Genomic DNA, 23,462 nt, shown 5'->3' with positions numbered 1-23,462 from the left:
AAAAAATGTTTTAGTAAAAAGTTCAAAAAGGGGCTGGAACCAGTGCCCAGGCATCTGCCTTTTGGTGTTAGATCACACTTTATGTCTTGCTGGAAACAGTTGGGAGGTTACAATCTGTCTTTACAAAATTATATTTCTATTGCATTTGCTACAGCATTCATTGTGTGTTCATCTCTTTTGTTGTTGTTGTTTGTTTGTTTTTCATTACTATTTATTAATTACTAAATTACTATCAATAAGTGTGATTAGATAAATTCCTCTCTTACTGAAGTATACTCTTTTTTTTTTTTTTCTGAATGTCTGTCCTTATTTATGAAATGGACATAGCTGTTTTGTCACTAAATGATTCTATTTCCTAATTACTTATTTTCATTATTCCCATTACCTACCATGTTTGTATTAGGAGCTGTGAAAAAGCAGCTGGCTGAGAACCTTTATCCATTAAGAAAGTAAATAGTAAATTTGCTAGCAGCACTTTCATAATGAGATTTTTCTGTGTGTGTTCTTAGTTTTTATGTACCTTTAAATAGATTGTTTAAGCCATCTAGATAGAACTCTCATCTTTCATCTGGTTGTATAGTATGATGAAATATTTTTAGTAGTCTAATAGCATAAGATAAATTATCTTAAAGTTCTTTATTTAAATCATCTTGTTTCTTAGATTGAACCTTACTTTTTTCTCCCCATTTTTAGTTGTCATGTAACCAAATCTATTCATCATAAAAATTAAAACAGCCAGCCAGCTTGCATTTACTTGTTTCACATTCCAAAATGGGATTAATAAGGCTAATATATAAATACATATACAGTGAAAATATATGACTTCTGTTTATGCGAGTGTTTTCATGATGCATAATATTATTCATCACTAAAAATTACTTTCATGGACGAAATGTAATTTTTCATTTCTTATGGCAAGGAATGTTCAGGCTATTTAGGCTCAGAGAAATATGTAAGAAAACGGAGAGAACGTAAGTACTACTGCTCAAAAGTGGCAAAGAAAAATTACATGGATCTTTAATGACAGAAAGGGGAGTGAGTGATCATGTGAGTGTAGTAGAAAATGTAACGTTTATAAGCTTGGCATCTGAATTCTTTAAATGAAGGTGGAAAGTGTTGAAGACTCCTTCAGGAAAGGAGTTTCAAGGCCTAGAAGCAAGGCTAAAGAAAACTTGCTTTGAAAACTAAAATTTTAGTTAAAACATCATCTAAATTGATGATATTCTAGAGAAATATTTTAATGTCTTCTACTGCACTGAGGAAATCTCCATATATAACATATAATAAACTGAGCAGTCACAAATCACTCATTGGGTTTTAGTTTGAATGTTTCTGAATATAATTGAGAGGAAGATACTCAGCTCAGCCGAAAGCATAGTATTTGACCTGTCTTGGAATGATTTTCACCACCAGAATCTATAAATATGCCTTGATTTTGGAGCTAGCCGGTCATCTTTGCATGTTACAGATTTCGTTACAAAATGTCCTGTTCAACTATATGGCTTTCACACTTTTATAATAATTACTCCTTTCTTTGCACAAATTCACATGGGATACATTGAGCATAGCACTTACAGAGAAGTCTAAGCTGTTTACAAAATTTAGGTTTTAAAAAATTAGGTTACATTTCTTGACAAACTGTATCAGACTGGTTATTCCCCCCCCCCCCCCGCCCCCCCCCCAAATCCTCAGTCTAAACTAGCATAAAGCTGCAACTAAATCTGAGGTGTTGCATGATAAATCACGCAAAGCTTTTGTCATATTCAATGTAAGATTTGAATTCTGATCCTTTAGGGGTGCGGTGTTTCAAAGGATAATATTCTAGTAACTACTCAGTAGTTTGGTGAGTCTGCAGTTGTGGTATTGTTTCTTGAACCAGCAGCACTAGCAAATATAGATAAATAGTAAGCTAGACACCTACTTATTTATTCTGTAGTTTTAACGTGATTTTTTAACATCTTAACATTTTATTCTATTTTTGCTTACACTCTTTTTAAAAAGCAATGACATAATTCCCTTTTTCTATACTCTCTGTATATACTTAAAATATTACTGGTTCTATTTCAGTCTTCTAATCATAGAATCATCAGATCATCTAGGTTGGAAAATACCTTCAAGATCACCAAGTCCAACCATCAACCTGACCAAGTCCTATCACTAAACCATGTCCCTTAAATACCACAAGGGATGGGGAGTCTGCCACGTTTCTGGGCAGCCTGTTCCAGTGTTTAAGCACCCTCTCTGTGAATAAATTGTTCCTAATGTCCAATCTAAACCTCCCCAGCACAACTGGAGACTATTTCCTTGCATCCTATCACTTGTCACCTGAAAAAAGAGACTGATACCATCCTTGCTGCAACATCCTTCCAGATTATAACTACCTGGAGAGCAAAGGAGCCCTCAGTGTCCTCTTCTCCAGAACAAGCCAACCCTGATTGCCTCAGCTGCTCCGCATAACTCTTGTTTTCTAGTCCATTCACCAGCTTCATTGCTCTTCTCTGTATAAGCTCTAGCTACTCAATGTCCTTCCTTATCTGCTCATAGAATCATAGAATGGCTAGGGTTGGAAAGGACCTTAAAGATCATCTAGTTCTAACCTCCCTGCCATAGGCAGGGATGCCACCCTCTAGATCAGGTAGGTCAAGGCCCCATCCAGCTTGGCCTTGAACACCTCCAGGGTTGGGTCATCATGTTTGCAGACATCTTATGTTTTGTTTATAATTTATCCCTATCCTGATCACTTCAGCCATTTGAAGGCTATCAGTTCTGAGTGCACTTTTTTTTTTTTTTTTGGGTATACATTTATTTACCTTGCAGATTAAGCATTACTGTTCTATGCTGAACCATTCTTCTCTACATTTCCAGTAATCATCAGTTTTATTTGTTAAGCTTGGTTGGTGGTTTTCCAGCATTACTTTTTCTTTAAACAAAGGTACTAATTCATATTATTTAATGTTTATAAATAGTATTCCAATTCTTTACAGTTATTCTGTCTCAGGATAAAGTATCAATAATTCCTCAAATGTTCAGTGCCTGTAGTGTATTTTTATGTGTATGTTTATTGCTCTAAATATTCATATTATCTCCCAGTGATTATTATTTTCATGAAAGCAGCATTCCATTTCTTTCTGAAATCTGTCCTGGGGGTCTACAGGATAATTATTATGAAAATTTGTAATATGCCAGAAAATATCACGTGTGCTTTTTATGCCCTTCATTCTAATTGCTAATTCATTAATCCACAATTTCAAGTGCTCTGACCTTTTATTTCCAATGTCATTTGTCCCAAGTTGAATGAGCAGCAGCAGGTGTCTCCCTAACAAGCAACTAACTATGTTTCTCTTGTTGCTTGAGCCTCTTTTTTTTTTTCCCTCTTAAAGCAGACAAAATATTCATAGTCTTACCGAACTTCTCTGCAAATTTTTCTCTTGCATGTCTGAATTTATCAGTGTAATTCAGTCAGATATGCCATACTCCCTAGCATCTAGTCTTCCATTTTTGCGTTGTTGCTGTTTTTATTTTAATGGTGAAAGATCAAAGAAATTGTTTCCTACATGACCATAGAATTATTAGCAATTGCAGCTTTACTGTTACTTCAAACCAAAAGTCAAACATTGGTTGCTATAGTCACTTACAAGATAGCACTTAATTAAGTGCTAATTAATTAAATGCAGCTATTTCTACTTACTCGCTCTCTCATAAAGACTTTATATTATATTCCCATGTAAAAATGTACAAACAGATCCTAAGTCAGATTGAATATTATGCTGAAAAGAGACATGCTCAAGATACAGTGCAGTGTCAAGCATTGCAGAAATCCAGGAAAAAATGCCAAGAAAAAAAAAAACAACTGTAAAATGTCAAACAAAGAAATCCTAAGCCAGAAGCAGTATAGTTAAGTGTTCAAAATACACCTATTAATTCAGTGCAAAGCAAAAAAGAAGTGCATCTATGAATTTCATATTAAATTGCAGGCAAAACGTGTGTTACGGATTTCAAGCAAAGGACAGAATGAAGTTGCAGTTTTCAACAAAAGAGCAGTTGATAGTAATCATTTATTTTCAGAAGAGCAAGGAACTTCCACAGCATCTGCATTTAATAAAACATGATCCAGCAATATTTCTTGTATTACAGTAAAACATATAAAATAATAATGCATACACTTTTGCTTAATAATAATAAATTATATTGTGCAACCTTTGAGATTATCACAACCTTTGAGATGAACACATCCTGTATGTTTACAAAATTTTCTTATTTATTTGATGCCAAATGTCCATCGTAGTAGCATCTTCGCACTAAGTTCTCTGAGATCTGTGGATTTTTTTCTGATTATTTGTACTTAGGTATATAAAGGACTGTTAGTCTATCTGAAATTTCTTGAGGACTGAGAATTCCTTCCTGTTCATTTAACACTGTACCTAATATCTGTTTAGTACAGTTAGGGGATTATGGTTTTGCTTTTAATTTTCACAATTTTAATCATTACTGATTAACCTTTTTCTTTCAAAATAATTTTTCTGTGCTACGCAAAAATAACCTTTCTTATTTCTTTTTTATTTTTTTCCTTTTTCCTTCCATCAGTCTTACCAAGTACAATCAGCAAATTACCAAAGAATCAAACTTATTTGCTGCAACATCCATACTCTGTCTTCTGACAATCTCCTAGATGGCAGTATTTCATTTGAAACATGGATGAAGCTTAGGCAATATTCTATACCTTTTATATTTTATTTATTTATTATTTATTTATTTTGGTGTACTCAGTTATAGTCATTATGCTATTTAGGAAAATGATGTGGAATCATTTCAAATGAGAAGTTGCTAGCAATGGGCCAAATCAAGTGTATATTAAAGATGAATATTTTAGAGACTGACTGAAATAAACAGTGTGTAGGTGTTAATACAGAGCATATTTTAAGTCTAACCAGTGTAATCCCCATTTATAATTGTTGTTAACTATATGGACATGCCTGGCTAATGCAATTGGTTATGTAAAATGATGAAGTTGCAGTGACAGATACAAATTTTACAGTGAATAATTGGAATTCACTTTCAGTGCATTGACAGTGAAGTGAATCATAGCCTATCAGTGCAGTGAAGTAAAGTGTTTCAAATGAAACTCCAAAAGATCATTCTAGCTCAAGCATCATCATTGCTTTCAGCAATGATTAGGAATTGGATCGTGGTTGGATCCTGGGCTAGGGCTATATTCTTAATAACATTCATTTTTTCTTGTATTCCTACAGTTACCTGATGTTTACAATCAGTTTTGTTTCTACAATGACAGTGAAGAGTCATAGAAAATAATATGAGGATTGTTGTTTGTATGTATATGTCTGCTGAAGTGAAATATATGTGAAAATTAGAATCCCCTGATAGCAGAGTTTATTTCTATTGGAACCTGTCCATTTTATTGGGTAACTTCATGCTTCTACATTTTTATTTTGACTCGTCTGGTTCAGAAAAGGTTGGTCATTGGGGTTGGCCCCATTTAATAGAAATTAAATTACCTGGAGAAAATTGATGAAACAAATAATTCTCTGCTCAAATACGTGCTTTTTCTCCAATGAGGTGACCTGCAATTCTGTTTTTCATTAACAAATCTTCAGTCAGTTATTTTTACTGGATCTTTTCATGTTCCTGATCCATGGATCTGTTCCTTCAGTCTCTTTCTACAGTATCTGTACTTCTGTGTACAACGCTTGATCACCACAAAGATCAAAATAAAGATCAGCTGTACTGGGAAAATTGATTGGTACCAGTTTTCCCACTCTTCCTTTACTCCTCCTCTCTTCCTACTCAGATCTTATTTTAACCTTATTCCTTCCAGAAGTAATGATTAAAAAGTTTGATTACAGGCTTGGTAGATCAGGGATTCATAAATTGTACTCATAACTTCAAACTTGTCACAGTGCGTGCTCTTAAGAAATATTGATCCGTAGCCTCTGCTTTGGTTTTCCTTATTTGGAGGTGGTAAGTGAAGGATTTTGAAAGACTTGCAGATGACCTGTATAAATCAACTAAGTATATTCATAAAGAAAGCACAACAAAATAATATTATTAATATTGTTTCTGATACTAAAAGCAAACACGCAAAAAGATTCAGAAGTATTGTGTTGCAATTTATCTTTCGCTCATTTCCAAAGAATTTCAAAACATCTCAACATTTCATACAGAGTGAGGAGGATGGACAGTGGAATTCTGGAGTATGTCAGCTTTCAACATAGCATTTTTATAAAGCAGTTTCAGGATGTGCTGGCAGAAATGTGCCTCTGGGAATGATGCCCAAGATACAATGTCAGCCATACCATTTGGGAAAATGAGAGGTATTAATTCTGAACTGTTATCTTTGCAGCATCAAAGTTATATTAGTTGTTTAAGAAAAATAAACAGCTGTTTAATTAAATTAGAAATTAAACAGATGTTTAAGAAAATTAAAAGTCTGCACAGCCTTACTTAAGTACAAAATATATCAAATGAAACTGATTTTCTGTGTCTGTCTGTCTGTCTGTCTGTATGTATGTTGGAAGAAAGTCACGCAACTTTTCCACAAGTGCTTGAAATTGGTTTGCACAGTCACCTTTTTCCTTACCTCTGAGAGCCTGATTAGCAGTAATGTGTGGTAACTTTAAAGATGAGCAAATTCTCTTCCCAAGTATCCTGAGAATATATGAAATATGAAATATGTATATATATATATATACATACATATGTGCATAACTTATGATAGCATATGTGTCTTTAAAGAATGGATGTATATTTTTGTTTGTGTGTGTGGCTTAGTATTAATAAAGTGCCAGTAGAGACTGAGAAGCAATATGAACACTTGTTAGAAATTTTTTTACTCAGGAAACTGTATAACTGACTGACATACTAAGATAATACTTTATATATAAAAAGGCATGCAGTTTTAAAAATGGTTAGAAGTTGTTTTTTTTTTAAGGTTAAAAAAGTATTAAGATTGAAGAAATATTTTTTACTTCTTGCTCTGGTTAGAAATGTACACAATAAACTGAATGAAAGAATTTTTTTTAGTATTGAAAATAGGTTGTTAACAAGAAAACTATTTTGTGTCTGAGGCATGATGGATTGCTCCTTAAAAATACAAGACATTTAAATATATATATATTTTCTTTTTGTTACATGGAATCATGAACTCTTTCTTATTCTAGAAGTGTCTTGTCAAAAAATCTTATCATATACAAATTCTCAATTCATTCTTAAAATGCGTAGTAATTAATTATATTCATTAGGTTTTTAACAGTTTACCAGGAACTAACTAAAACTAATGAAGCCCTTTCAAAGTCTCATGCAGCATTCAGCTCTGTCAGTTCCATGTCTGATGATTTTAAAGTTACTTTGATAGTGATCTTTCCAGCCCTTAAGAGAACTAATGTAATACTATCATATTTGATAATTCCAAATTATAAAGACAAAACTATTGTATGGTCTACACTTGTATTATTTTTATAGCATAATAATAAGGAAAAAGTGGGTCAGTTATGAAAAAAACGCAGTAGCATCACTGTTCTTCTCTGGACTAATCGAGTTAGTTGCTATTAGAAACCTGCATAAAGGTGGTAGAGTTTTGCTGACAAAGCAGCTTAGATTACAGTTGGAACACAGTTTCAGGTGTCATTCAATTGTGCCTGGAATAGAATAGAATAGGCATAACCAAAGAGTGCAGTTGTACTCACCATGCTCTATGGAACTGAGAAATACCACATTTTAATATTAGATTTAATGGTCCTGTATGTAACTTGATACCATGTTTTCTGCAGAACATCTGTTGAATTATTTTCTTTATCTAAATATTGAAATTTATCACTTAAAGGTATCTGTAAGAAAATTGTTTTGTAGTGGAGCCATCAGACAAGTACGTTTTCTTTTTTTCACTTTTTTCCCCAGTTTAAACCAGTAACATAGAAATAAGAGATATATGATAAATGCCATATTTTAAAATTTAATTTCTTGTAATATCTGAGAAATTTCTTGAGGGCCACATCCAATCAGGTTTTGACTGTCTCTAAGGATGGAAACTCCACAACCACTCTGGTCAGCCTGCTGTAGTATTTGACCATTCTTTGAATGCAAAGTTGTTTTTTCTTATGTTTAAATGAAATTTCCTTCATTTCAGTTTTGTCCATTGCTTCTTCTCCTTTCACTAGATACTACTGAGAAGGGTCTGGATCTGTCTTCTTCACTCCCTGTGGTGTAGTTGCTTAAAGTAACTAGGAAAATAAAACTAATATTCACATTTTTAAAGAAAATGTACAGCATCGAAGAGGCTTTCAGGGTAGGGCGTAGCTGCATTACCTGAGCATTCTCTAGGCTTCCAACCTTAGATGCTATACCTTTAAACGGAGACGGGAAAACTTTTCACCAATCATAACTAAGATATGCTTGAATAGATTCAGTCAGGCTCCACTTAAAAGATATAAAATAATATAAATTGAACTAAGAGAGAGGGGATGTTACGGAAGATACCATCACAAGGGAATATACCATCACATGGACCTCCTGACTTCTGGGATCAGTCGATGGGCTGAGCCTCTCTTGCCCCCCGCATTGGGACACCTTTGGGTGAGATTTGAACACTTGGTTTTACTGGGTGTCTCCATGGAAACTTAGAAATCTCTATAGAGTCTTTGTGCCTTTTAACGTGTTAATTTCCAGGCTGTGCACCTGTGTATTTCATGCATGCTAGCTTGCTTTTGCAGACAGTAAATTATCGCCAGCAATCCAAAGAACCTGTGTACCTGTTGCTGTAATAAATTGCGCTTAATTGCATTGTTCCTAGCCTTGATAGTTCTCATTGAGCGCGACTAGAGTGTATGTTAAGCTGTTGGAGAATTGTAATCGTGAGAGTTCAGTATCCTGAATCCGACCAGACCCATAACTGTTAATTGGCTACACCCATTAGCGCGACACTCCCCTGTACCAGCTTTTTGTGTTGATCAGGTTCCCCTGAGCCATCTGTTGTCCAGGCTAAATGGTCTCAGATCTCTCAGCCTCTCCTTGTATGGCAGGTCTCTTACTCATCTCTGTAGCCTTTTGCTGATCTCACTCCAGTATGTCCCTGTCCCTCATGTACCAGGGAGCCAAGACTTGGATCTAACACTCTAGATATATCTCACCAGTGCAGAGCAGATGGCAAGGATCACCTCCCTTGAACAGTGGGCAATGTTCTGCCTGATGCTACCCTGCTGATCAGCCTTCCTAATCAGTCTCCAGCATGTGTACTGTTGCCTGGGTGTATGCTTCCCAGTTGCATTTTCCTTATTTGAACATCCTGAAACTCCTGGCAGCACACTTCTGCAGCCTTTTGAGGTCCTTTTGAATAGCAGCATAACCCTCTCATCTATCAACCACTCCTCCCAGTTTTGTATCATCTACAGAATTGCTGAGGGTGCCTTCTGTCCCCTCATCCAGCTCACTAATAAATATATTGAAAACATTGGTGCTAGTATTGACCCCTGGTATACCACTAGTGACTGATCTACAGCTAGACTTCATGCCTCTAATCAGTCCAGCAGCTCAGATGGTTTTCATTCATTCTCAATTGTCCTCTTACCTAGTCTGTACTTCATCAATTTGTCATTACAGAAAACAGTGTCAAGACTTACTAAAGTCAAGATAAACAAGATTCAGTGCTCTTTCCTCATCCACCAAACCAGTCATTTCATTGCAGTAAGCTATCAGGTTGGTCAGATGAGATTACCCCTTTATAAATCCATGCTGACTACTCCCAGGCATCATCTTGTCCTTAGTATGACTTTCAGGATTTCCTCCAATGCTTTCCCAGGAATGACATTTATGCTGACCAGCCTGTATTTTCTAAGATCCTCCTTCTTGAAGACAGGAGTGACATTTGTTTTCTTTCAGTCCTTAGGAACTTCATCTCCACAACTTTTCAAAGATAGTTGAGAGTGGCAGACATTAGCTAGCTCCCTCAGCGCTCATGGATGTCCCATTCTGTTAGTTGTCCTTGTTTGTTGTCCTTGACTTGTTTGTGTGCAGTTTGTTTACATGTTCTTTCACCTGTTCCTCCTCTGTTAGTTGTTAGTTGTCCTTGTTAGTTGTCCCATGGACTTGTTTGTGTGCAGTTTGTTTACATGTTCTTTCACCTGTTCCTCCTCTGTTCAAGATTAAGGCTTCTTTGCTCCAGACTGGCCCACTAGTTTCAGGACCTGGGATTTCTGAAGACCAATCTTCTTAAAAGTAAAGATTGAGGTGAAGCATAAATTAAGTACCTTGACTTCCTTTGTGTCGATTGTCACCAAGTCCTCTGCCTCATTCAGCAGCAGTTCCACATTTTCCTCCGTCTTCCTTTGGCTGCTTATGTACTTGTAATAGCCTTTGACATTCCTCAGCAAATTCAACTCCAGATGGGCTTTGGCTATCCTAAACTTGCATCTGTGCTTAAATAGTGCTATTGTGCTTAAATAGTGTTGCTATATTCCTCCTGGGTCACCCGTCTCTGCTTTCACGTGCGGTATTCTTTCTTACATCTAAGTTTTGTAAGGAGCTTCTTGTTCATGTAGGCCTCCTGCAACCATTTGTGACTGCCTGAACATAGGGATAGACAGTTTTTGAGCTTGGAGGAGGTGATTCTTCAAAATCAGCCAGTTCTGGAACACTCTTCTCTCCAGGATAGTCTCTCTTGGGATTCCTCCAAGCAGGTTCCTGAAAAGGCCACCATTGCATGGGAGGGCAGAGGAACCTCTGCACAGACAGGATCTCCACAGTATGTGAAAATCCATCATTTTGTTTTTATTAAAGCTGATAGTTAATAATTTTATACTGGTATCCTCAGCATTTAAATAACGCCTAGTTCTTGGACAGTGAGCATCCTCAACAAGCTTGTGGATGGCACCAAGCTGAATGGTGTTTCCCTGCGGAGGGAAGGGATGCCATCCAGAGGGACCTCGACAAGCTTGAGAGGTGGGCCCATGAGAACCTCATGTTCAGCAAGGCCAAGTGTAACATCCTGCACCTAGACTGGGGCAACCCCAAACATCAGTACAGGTTGGGTGATGAGTAGACTGAGATCAGCATTAAGGAGAAGGCTCAATCTTGAGGATGTACGGGTGGATTAAATAGTTGACATGAGCTGGCAATGTGCACTTGCAGCCCAAAAAGCCAACTGTATCCTGGGCTGCATCAAAAAAAGCATGCCAGCAGATTGAAGGAGGTGATTCTCCCACTCTACTTGTGAGACCTCACCTGGAGTACTACACCAGGTCTGGGGCCCCCAGCACAAGGGAGACATGTTAGAGTGGGTCCAGAGGAAAGCCACGAATGTAATAAAAGGGCTGGAGCACCTCTCCTATGAAGGCAGGCTGAGAGATTTAGGGTTGTTAAGGCTAGAGAAGAGAAGGCTCTTGGGAGACCTTATAGCAGCCTTCCAGCACTTACAGGGAGCCTACAAGACTCTCTTTACCAGGCATGTAGTGATAGTACAAGGGATAACAGTTTTAAACTGAAAGATGGCATATTTAGATTAGATATAAGGAAGAAATTATATACTATGGGGGTGGTGAGGCACTGGAACAGGCTGCCCAGTTGTAGATACCCCATCCCTGGAAGTGTTTAAGGCCAGGTTGGATGGGGCTTTGAGCAACCCGGTCTATTGGAAGGTGTCCCTACACCTTCCAGGGCAGGGGGGTTGGAATTAGATGATCTTTAAAGGTCCCTTCCAACCCAAACCATTCTATGATAATATTGTATAACATTATTGAATTTAAGTAAATGTAAAATGTTTTTCAAATGAGATAGCTTACATATACCCTAGGCAGCACAGAGTTAAATTTGAATCAAGTGAATAAATAACTGCTAACATTTTCTTTCATAGATTTGTGCTAATGCTTTCGGATAATGAAATACGTATTGTAGGAGCCATTCTTTTATAATTACAGTGTATGTAAACCATTGTATGATATTCTGTGAAAATATATGTAATATAAAAACACTTCAGTTTTTATTTTATATTGTAGAGTTCTCTAAAAAGACTTTTTTTTTTACTGCTTTATAATAATGATCAATTCTAATTAAAGCCTAAGACACCTGAATTTAAAGATTCATTGAGATTCTCAGTGTGTAGGTTTTTTTTTTTTTTTTTTTTTTTTTTTTTTTTTTTTTTAAGTCTAATCATTCTGATAGGGACTTCTGTTATAGGAGTAAATCCCGTATGCCTTAAGGTGTTTGCTGGTGAGAGAACATCTTACAACTGCACATGGCAGCAAGACAGGAAAAACTTTCCACAGCTGTGAAGTAAAGAGAGTATGTGTAATTCTGTGTGCATATGATAGTATGAAAGGAAAAAATATTATTACCCTTCAAGATGGAGTATGAAGATTGGAAAAAAAAAAATTAACCATTCAAATATATGTCTGATGCACTTCTAATAAAGCAGGGTGGGAATAGCTGTCAGTGGTTCAGCTGACTTTGAACCTTGTGCTGTAGAGTATGATAAATTCTGTTTCTTCCTCCGTGTCCTGGACATTCTCTTCCTTGCTAGAGAACTTCTCTTTGAAAAATTACCAAGATGGACACAGAATATGACTGCCATTCTTCAGTTTATCATGCCATATCTTTGAATGATTAGGTGAATGCAGGATTCTGATTTCCTCACACCTGATGTAATTAAAGTAAGAATTTATTGATTAGTGCTTTTCTCCAGTCCCTGCCATCTAATGTAGCAGCGTGCAACTCCATCACATGGTATGGTTACTGTTTGTGTTGCTGCAATACTTCCATTTTCCTTGGGACTGTATTTTGTGTTGGAAGGTCCTAGTCAGACCTGCTTGCTTCCAATTGCTATTGTAACCTTTAGTTGGTGCAGAATTTCTCTCTGCAGCAACTAGCTTATCCACACCATTCTTTGGATGCTGTCATAAAAAGGCCTTCATCTCAAGTACTCTAAGGTAAAGAATAAGTGCTATTTAGGACTATGCTTTCAGATAGATAAAGCTTTTTTCCTTTAAAATATAGTCGTGCATGGTTCTGTTGTAAAGTGAGAGAAGTACTCTTTGTTGTGGAACTAATCAGAAAGCCATTTTAGGATGTACTCGTTTGTTTTCCTTTAAATTGATAATATTCTAATTGTACACCATTCATCTCCAACTCATCCTGAGAAATTAACTGAAGAGAATTCTCTTACTCGTATTTTCTCCATTGTAGAAGAGACCCTGGCAGTGCAATTCTGGAAACTTGGCCCCTTATTTCTCTTACTTTCAATTATTGGTGAAATAGTTCACAAAAGAATTGAGTATTTCAGAGATATTTTGTATCTAAATAGCAAAATTGATTTAGTGTTGCAGTATTACATTTGTATGTCAGTCATTCTAGCACCTTTTTGCCTTTTGCCTAATATCTACCCTGATTCAGTCTTGCCCTAAGTCAAAAAGATCTCCCAGTTACAGTCACTGGTAGATTATATCTGAAAAAATGCTAACACTAGGCAGGAAACAGCATGTGTATTTTGCAAAATCAATCCATTTGTTAACACATTTTTGTCCTCTATTTGACTTCAGGTGTACAACATTATTATCTGTTTGGACAGTGGAACTGATATTATTAGATCTGTGGAGTTGCAAGTTCAATAACGTAGTCAGATTGACAAAGATAGGTGCCAAAATATAAATGATTTTCACCTTGAATGTGTAGATCATTCTTAGAATTTAGACTTGCTGCATGTGGAATAGCATAAGGTAAATGCACTTTTTTTCTAACTTTGTTTTTATTTGTATTTTACCTAAAATTATGAATTTACCTAGAATTATGAATTTACCTCAGAGATACTGCAATCATGAAGATATTTTAAAGGAAAAAGGTTTGTTTCTATCAAAAGAAATTATTTCTCTTTCCTTTTGTTTCTTTTGACACAGATATATTGCCTTCGTCTGGTGCTTTTTGTTTATACTAATTGCAGTGTGAAAGTATAAGTTCCAGGAAGCCATTCTTATATGTTATTTTCCACAGTATCAGAAAATTATGTCAATTGGTTGAACATTTAAGTTGGTCTTGCTTTGAACAGTAAGTGAACTTAGGTGAGCTCCACATGCCCTTCGAATGTAAATTACTCTGTCATTCTCTGAAATGAACCGGTCATATTCAGTGATCATATTGTATCTTCTTAAACTAAATATAGGACTTGCTATTAACAAATATTTACAATTAATTTAAGGAGTTAGAATTTAACCAAATAACTCATTTATATAAATATTTTCTTCATCCCACAGATTGTACAATAGTGCCAGGCAAAAGTATTGTTACCTGCTCCCTCACATTTTTTCCACAGATTGTGGAGGTACTAAGAGAATATAGGACAAAGTATGTGAAATGACAATGGCATGATTAAGTATTAAAAAAAATGAAATAGAAAAAAATTATAATCTTAAAAGGCAATGTCTAGTCATGTAAACTGGCAGAGATGTCCCACTTGGCTATTGCAGTCACAAAGTGATCATTCTAGATTCTGAAGATCTTAGGATATCAGGATAGGGACCTGTATTTTGGGTCTGTGCTTCTAAGGTTGGGTTATCTGATTTTCCTGTTCTGTCATATAAAACATGCGTTATTTATTCTTATGTTATTTTTCTTATTTCATCTGCAATTTCCTTAGAGCTTTGTTCCACTGGAGATTCTTAAAACTTACATTCACTTTTATACTGCTCTGTTTTCATCTAATGATCAAGGGTTGGATTTCGTACAGTATTTTTAAAAATAAATGGTTTGTTATTCATGAAGGCTCAGTTCACATTTTAATACCAAAATCCACAACTGCCAATAGCTTTCCAAAATATCTATTTTCTCTATCTTTGCGCAGCTGTATCTTCTTACAATATCTAGTGAGTTGGTTTCAGATTAAGACTAAAAGCTACTACTTGCCCATTCGTCTAATAGTTTTGAGTTGTGTTGCTCAAACTTTTACGTGTTGCCCTGTAATTTTTAATTCAAATTATTTTTATATTCTTGCTCTACTGTTTTCTTTCTGCATCATCTGCAATATCATCCATAATATGCAAGCTGTAAAAATTTAGCTGCTGTGGAATCAAGCCGTGACGGTCTGCTTGAGACCTATAAGTTCTGAATACCAATGGAAATGAAGTGTATGGTGTTTTCGACCACTGAACCCTTACTAAATTAAATGAACAGTGCCAACAGTTTCACATTTTTACATAACAGTGCATTACCAGAATAGATCTCATGATATGATAAATGCTCATAAGAAAAGTAAACGATTGTAGACAACAACAACAAAAAATGGAATATTGAAGTGCTCTAATTGTGTGGAATTGAGAGTATTATACAATATATAAAATACAATGTGAGTAAAATAAAATATATAATATTTGAATTTATACCGTGTTACTGGGAATAAAACTGTTAATCTTGGTTTACAATGGGCATTCTGAAAATGGTGTTATCTGCAGCTGTGTTATTTGAATAACATTATTTCAAAGTAGCTATACCATCTCTGTGATTATGTGCCTGTATTTATATACAGTTTATGAAGAAATCTTTGCAGCTGGCTAAGTATTGTACTGTATATTTTCATACTCTGAACTTCCCACTTTCACACATGCATGTGTGCTCATACACATACACACATGTACAGTATGTACAGGCTTTTAACAGTTGTTAACAGAGATTAAAAATTAAATGCTGTAGATTTCTTGACTGATTTCCGTTACTTTTTGAATAACAAGTGATACAGAACATTTACTAATCTCCTGTGAATTATTGCCATAAATAACTAAAACTAAAAGTAAATTGGCAAAAAGCATTCTATTGCATGAGTTCATTTTAACTGTTGCAACTGTTTAATAGTCAGTTATCCACAAATGTTTTTTTTTAATGATTTCTGAAAACTAGTAAGGACAGGCATACCTTACTAGAACTTATTCCCTGTAACAACTTTTCAGTTGTAGCATTTCCAATTTTAAAATGCTTTTCATTTTGCACCAGTACTTTTACATTAAAATATGCAAAACTGCTTCCTTGCCCTTGCCCTATGCTGGCATGAGCATATACTTATCTGCTTCACAAATATATCAGTTTCTTAAGAGCTCACTGAAGAAGTGACAACATAAAGATATACATTGTTATGTACATTTTAAGAAGTTTAAAAAGATGTGATAATGTTCATGTTTTCTGCAAAATGCAACATTTTTCTTCACTTCTACCTTTAATAGTTTTTAAAATTCTCTTTAAATGCTGCTATATTGCTTTAGCAAACAAGAAGTAGAATAAATTGGTTTCCCCAATTAGAGGAGAGTTTTAAATTTCAGCCTAACTAGTGCAAGAACAAACCTCCTCTGTATAAAGTTTGAGCTTTGCCTAATCTGATTTTTCGCTTCAACATGTTTCTTCTGACTTACAGACTATTTCTCTTTTTGTATTTCTGTCAACAGAAAGCTGACCTTGCAGTTGCACCATTGGCAATTACCTATGTCCGAGAGAAAGTCATCGACTTTTCCAAGCCATTTATGACTCTTGGAATAAGTATTTTGTACCGCAAGCCCAATGGTACAAACCCGGGCGTCTTCTCCTTCCTGAATCCTCTCTCCCCTGATATCTGGATGTATATTCTGCTGGCTTACTTGGGTGTCAGTTGTGTGCTCTTTGTCATAGCCAGGTAACATGTCAACTTTTGTGATTTTTTTGGCAATTGTTATAATCTTTTTCTTACTAATAATTGTCAAAAGTCACAAAAATTTTCTTACTTTCATACTCTTATAACTTTGTGATGTACAGAAGAATAATCAATGATGAGGGCTCTCACTATTAATTTCTGCATTGCCATGCTAAGTCTCCAGTTTGTTATGCCACCAAGTATTGGGTATGTTAGCTAGTTTTCTCCTTTTATTTACAAATTCAGAGACATTAGCAACTTTATGTAATGCCTTTTCTCATTTGTATTGTGTTTACAAAGAAAGGGGCTGATACATTTTATGTTGTTAGCATGTTTCATTTGTTGCTGTGGGGCTTAATCACAAATTGAGTACTTAGCTGCCCATGTTAATCATAGATGTCCAAAATGGGCCTCTACATATTAAAAAAAATAACATATTACTTGATGTAGTTTAGAGTCTTAGAAGTAGGGTACTAGAATATTTATTTTTTAACTGTGTGCTAGGTAAAAATCCCTGAGATACATCACATAATTTAGAGTCGAGATTTGAATATGTTTGTAAACAAGTTTTTAGAGTTAAGGACCTCAATATGACTGCTAAATTATAAAGTGATCTGATACACAGGATTCTGTTGCTTCTACATCACTTTTTATCTATTTTCTTCAACATAGACAAGCAGGAAAAAGTCTCTTGTCAAAAAATCCTTTTATATTTACCTTTTCATTGTTAAGTAATTGGAACTGACTCCAGATGCTCACAGAAATATAAAATTATGTCATAACTTTGACTCTTGCTGTAATAGGGAAAAAAAAAAACAATAAAAAACAGTCAGAACAGTCAATCACCAGTTCCTGCAAATGTCAATCTTCAAATATCATTTGAAGATTCCTCCTAGTAGTCACTTTTAAATTTTATTACTATTATTTTTTTGAATCGAATAAATATAAACTGTACTGTTTTTTGTCTCAAACTTCCCTTTAATAAGACTTTTTTTGTCTATAGCAATGATTTTTAGAAGCAAATGTTTGACTTGATAATGCAATCTCACTTCAGCCCCAAGGATTTATGATTTCATTCTCTGGTACACAGTAGAATCTTCATATTTTTCTCTCTCCATTATGCTGTAGTTGATACCAGGGTTCTCCATCTTTCTTTGATACTATCTACTTCATTTTAGAGAGGTTGTATCATTCCTGTAGTAAAGGGAGAGGTAATATTTCTAGAAACCTTTTTATAAGTAATTTAGCAAGATCATCAGTACATAAAGTGCAAGAAATATTGAAGTAATATAGACAACACTAAAACACATTCTGTAATGATTAATTTTGTTTGTGTGCCTTCCTTAAAAGTGTGCTTTAAAGAGCCAGACTTAGGTTGAAAGTTTCTTGAAAGAACAGTAGATTTTAGTGGGCTATATACTAAACAGTAAACTCATTTCTGAGGTGTTCCTGTAACAGGATACATCAGAAAGCACAGGATTTACAGTTGAGAATAAATTAGAAATATTATATTGTGAAACACCTCATGTGAAATATTTATGTGTATGTTCTGAAAGTTTTAACCCTATTGTTATCATTAAAGGACATTTTCAGCATGATGCACAGCGCTTTTGACATGAGGATCCCAGTAGGAGTTTTATGGCTGAGTTTCTACTTATGCTTTGAAAATGTGTCTTGTTATATTCTGTAGGAAAGACACATTTTTCTAGAAGCCTTTTTTTATTTTATTGAGCTATTCAGCCACCTTATCTCTCTAACAGAATTGGAAACAATGTTTATTTTCAAACAGAAGCACCACATTTTAGACCATTATTGCTGAACTTTTTTTCACTTGTCTGTTTCTGTGACCAGCACTACAGAAACCTCATGTACTTGGAAGCATTATCTTAATTGTAAAGCATTACAAAATACATTTTATATTGAGCAGAGGAATCTATTTTTGTATAAATTTTTTTACATTCAACTTTATATTAGCCTTCAGATTTTTTAATACCTTGTAACCTGTATAATCAAATATTGATGACACAAATTTAGAAATAAAAGATTTAGGATTGTGTAAGACAAACTATAGATTTTTTTTGTCTTCATATTGCGGAACAACTTTCTAAATACGTGATAGCATTTTCTAACACCATAGTTCATATAGGGGGAAAGATCTAAGTTAAAAACATAATCACTTGATGAATACTAAAGACAGAAAAGCAGGTATTCAAAAGTAAATAGCCTTTTGCAAATTCAATTCGTCTGTCATGTAAAATAAAATAATGTTACCTGAAGGGTGATTCTGCAGAGAATTTTGCAGCTTAGTGCTGAATATGTATTTTCAGTACAGATTATAATTTAGGTGCTGTACAGGTATGCATTTTTCAGTCCTGATTTTGTGAAACTGTTGGGCTGTATGCCACTAAATTAATAGGTTCCATCCAGACTGTCTTATTAAGAAGATTTTTATTTCATAACAGTCTTGTCATAATGAATGTTTAACTACCGTGTTTAATAATAACTATTGTGTTTCCTAATAAGGTGTATCTATGTTTGGAGCAATACTTAGTATGTCTTTTATGATATGTTGTTTTGTAATTACAGCTCATCAGAGTATTCAGAATAGAATGCTTACTTTAAATTTACACCTCCCATTTTTGTGTCAAATGTTTCATGAGCATACTATGATTTTATTGTTTTACCATGTCTTTCAAACAGGGCCAAAATGTAAGAGCTTGGTACATTGAAAACAGAAACGAATAGTTCTATTTTGGTACTCGGAATTCACCCAATAGTTGGTGGTATGGTCCTATTCAGGGAAAACTGAAGAAAGTAGTAAAAGGTTCAAGAATCTTTGAGAGAGAATTGCTGAAAGAACTTTTGTAGAGTAACATAGCAGGTGTAAATGAAAAAAGGAAAAAAAAAAAAAAAGTAATATATCTCAACTCTTTATTAGTCTTTATCTGAAATAACATTTGGTTTTCACTTCCAGTCTGAGAACTGGATATAAAGAACTGGAATCTTTACATACTCACAAAGACAAGGAGCAAGGAGAGAGATTTATTCATTAGTTAGGAGGCTTCTCTGTGTCATTTTCCTCTTATACTTCCATAAACTGATGAATCATCTATTTATGTGGAGATTATGGATCTTGTGTTCTGAATGAGATGAACTGTGTATTGTAGTGTATGGTGTTTAATTGTCATTCTTGGTGTGGAATTATAGCTGTGATTACTCCACACATATGAAAACTTCATCTTGGTTGTTGTGATTGTTGAGTATAAGTAGTTATGCTGGTTACTCTCTAAAAGTTCTTTTTCATACATGCTGATAACTGATAAACCTAGTCTCCCTGACACTAAGCCTATTACTTTTCTGTGAACGGAGAAAGTCATACAGCATTTTTCTTTTTTCTTTTCTTTTCTTTTTTTTTCTTCTTTTTTTCCTTTTTTTTTTTATTTTTATAAGTGGCAACACAGTAACTGGCCTATTTCTGATGCTAGCTGGTAATGTCTTTGTATCACTCGTAGCAGTGTCTTTTGTTATCTGACATCTTGATTCATTCTTTGACTTGGGATACCAGTTAAATTCACAGTTTACATGTTGATTAGATGGAAAACTAAGGCTAGAGTAAAATGCACCAACTCCTTTCTCGAGTTCTGTCAAGCACACATCTTCTGATCTGCATAATGAAAAACCTTGATTACTATTTCTTATTCATCTTTGTTGTTGCAATCCATTGTTTCATTTCACAAGAAATATGCTGATTTCATACAGTTTTGCATACCAACTTCAGAGGCACATATTGTACCATCTTTTCTACTAGCCTGTGTATATGACACAGCTGTTTCCTATTACCTGGTCTCAGCAAAATCTGATGTGTTAGTAACTGGGGGTATGGCCCATTCTGCATAGGCACTATGATGAAAACCAGTTTCATACCTTTAAAAACACTAATTTGATAAACACATCTTCCAATTCATGACTTTCAAGAGTAAACAAATATTGTTCAGCTGGCTTACTTCATCATAGTAATCTGATTTTTGAAGTCCCTTATGTATAATTTTAAACACCCATGTCTTCATGAAGCTTTTCTGAAAATCCAAATTGAAGGATAAACTACTTAAATATTTTTTATCCATTCACTTTCTACCTGATTTACTGGAATTCAAGTTGTTCCCTGCACATGGAAGTATTTCTCTGTGTTGTAAGGTCTGTTTGCTGTGAACATGTCTGTCTGTCATGACGCAGTTTACTCTTTAAGTGACCTGTCTTAATACCTGGAAGAGAGACACCTGCCTTAGCATGATGCTTCACCTTTATGGATTAGCTGTGAAGCAGATAAACTACCCTGGATGAAACACTCCACTAAATGAGCTCTTATGCTTTTTGTAGTGAGCTGTCTGGTGTATCAGTGAATCTGTTGTGTAAATATGCTTACACTGTGCTCACAGCTTTAATTGCTAATATTGACTCATAAATTGTCATTTTAAGGGGCTTGATTCTCCTTTACGTGTACCGCATTCTGTATGTGTGGACATTCTGTTATTCTATCCTATTTCTTGTAAGTCAAGCCCTTGTTCTAGTTTCAGCTGTCAAAGCATATAGTAAAAAACATTTTTTTTTTTTTTAAAGCAGAGATCATAGAAACATAGAATCAGAATATCCTGAGTTGGAAAGTACCCACAGTGATCATTGAGTCCAACTCTAGGTCTGCACAGGGCCACCAAAATTCAAACGATATATCTAAGACCACTGTCCAAATGCTTCTTGAGCTCTGGCAGACCAGTGTCTGACCACCCTCTCAGTGGGTGAAGAACCTTTTCCTAACACAAGCCTGACCCTCCCCTGTCCCAGCTCTGTGCCATTCCCTCAGGTCCTGTCGATGTCCCCAGAGAGCAGAGCTCAGTGCCTGCCCCTCTGCTCCCCTCCTGAGGAAGCTGCAGGCCACCATGAAGCCTCCCCTCAGCCTCCTCTGCTCAGGGCTGAACAAACCAAGGGACCTCAGCCTCTCCTCATAGGTCTTGCCCTCCAGATCCTTCACCATCTTTGTAGTCCTTCTTTGGACACTCTCTAATATTTCCTTTTTATACTGCGGTGCCCAAAACCACACACAGTAAAGTGTGTGTATGTGTGTAAGACCACACCAGTGCAGAGTAGAGAGGGACAATCAGCTCACTTACCTGTCTGCCAATGCCATGACTGATGCACCCCAGGATGCAGTTGGCCCTCTGGGCTGCCAGGGCACACTGTTGAATCATATTCAACTTGCCATTAACCAAAACTCTCATATGTCTCTGTGGGGCTGTATGTCCAGCCAGGGCTGCCCCTTCCCAGGTGGCATCCATCACTTGCTCTTGTTAAACTATATATGGTTGGTGATTGCCCAGCTCTCTAATTTGTCAAGACCAATCTGCAAGGCTACCCTCAACAGAGCCAACAGGTCCTCCCAATTTAGTATCATCTTACTCTATACATCTTCTAGTCCTACATCCAAGTCACTTATTAAAGAGAACACACTTATTTTAATCTTTTCTCTGTGAAGAAACATAGGAATACCCTGCTTCTTCAGACTTGAGCAGGTGCCTGAGCATTGTATCTTTCCGGAGTGCATACATAGCTTTTTACATCTCATCAGTCTACTTTTTTATTTCTTGGTGAGCTGATTTCTGTCCTTGAGCTTGTCTGATTGATTCTTGAAGTATTCCTTGAAAACTATCTTGATGACAGAAATTAATGGTAGAATGAGAGGGAAGTACTTTTCCAGTTACTATGGAACTCTGGTTACTAAATTACTATGCTGATATTTATTCAAGTAGGAACTCGGCATATTTGCCCTTTATTCTTAACAAGCGTTCTTCCTATGAGAATTTTATCTCCTGAGGCCTCCCTAGAGAGCTATAGCATATGTTATGAAGTGTTTTCAGGAATGGATTCATCAGCCAATAGGGCAGTCCAGATGGCAACCCTGAAATCTGCTTCTCTTCCTATCTTACAGAATTCAGTTTTGTCTCAGTTGTAATGCAGGTGGGGATATTATCAACTAGATGATAAAATACTGTATAAGTAGGCAAGGATAAACACATGCAAAAAATCTAGCTATGGTCCTTAGTCTAATGCCTCCAAAAGATTCATTATAGTCTGTTTTTTCTTCTTCATGTCATTTCTCTAGCTGAAAAGCAATTCAAATTCTAACATTAAAAATGTTAGAGATCATGTTTATTGTGAACAGAGACCGACCACGCCAGCCCCCAGAACATTGATTGATTTTTGTGAATCAGGCAGCGATAGCATTACAAGTTGCTTTTTTTTTTCTCTCTTCTGTGGGTTTTCTAAATTCTTACTGACTGATATGTTTTTATATCTGTACAAAAAAAAAATCCTAATATTATGTGAGAATGGTCTAAAAAGGTTCTTCCTTTCTGAACTAAATTTTTCCTACTTTATTTCAAACTTTGAAAGTTTTAATTTTAGGTTTCTGTCATTTAAATAAAATTTCAGTAACTGACCCTAATATATAGAGGACACTTCAACTATATCATAGTTTTTGCACTAATGAGAAAATATATTAAGTATATGCTTTTCACTTAGTCTATCCCACTGTGTGTTACAGCAGTGAAATTTTACAGTCATCTTGTCTGGTCAGCAGTCACTGGAAATGTAACCAAGACTTGCATATGACATTTCAAATATGCTCAGATATTTCTGCTTACAACTTTTGACAAAATGTGGATGACAACTTTAAATTGCTCAAATAAAATGGGAGTTTACTGTGCTCTATGCAATCAGTATTACCATAAATCTGTGTAATCTGTAATAGTATTTAAGTTTTATTTTC

The 23,462-nt window shown here is 35.4% G+C and overlaps 1 protein-coding gene across 10 annotated transcripts in view; it reads left to right on the top strand.

Annotated features, from left to right (window-relative positions):
- GRIK2 (glutamate ionotropic receptor kainate type subunit 2) overlaps positions 1-23,462 on the top strand; it is a 407,268-nt gene that overhangs the window by 254,126 nt on the left and 129,680 nt on the right. For 9 of the 10 annotated variants that reach the window (XM_080586284.1, XM_080586280.1, XM_080586277.1 and 6 more), the window contains one exon: positions 16,422-16,645. In XM_080586284.1, coding sequence (XP_080442410.1) covers positions 16,422-16,645 — 224 coding nt within the window. Of the gene's footprint in view, positions 1-16,421; positions 17,602-23,462 lie in introns of those variants that run through there. The other variant, XR_013948894.1, reaches the window with a different exon arrangement.

Source organism: Anser brachyrhynchus (genome assembly GCF_964034855.1).
Source record: "Anser brachyrhynchus genome assembly, chromosome: 3".
NCBI classification, from domain to species: domain Eukaryota; kingdom Metazoa; phylum Chordata; class Aves; order Anseriformes; family Anatidae; genus Anser; species Anser brachyrhynchus.
The sequence above is the reverse complement of the archived record's forward strand: the minus strand, read 5'-3'. Positions and strand labels throughout refer to the sequence as shown.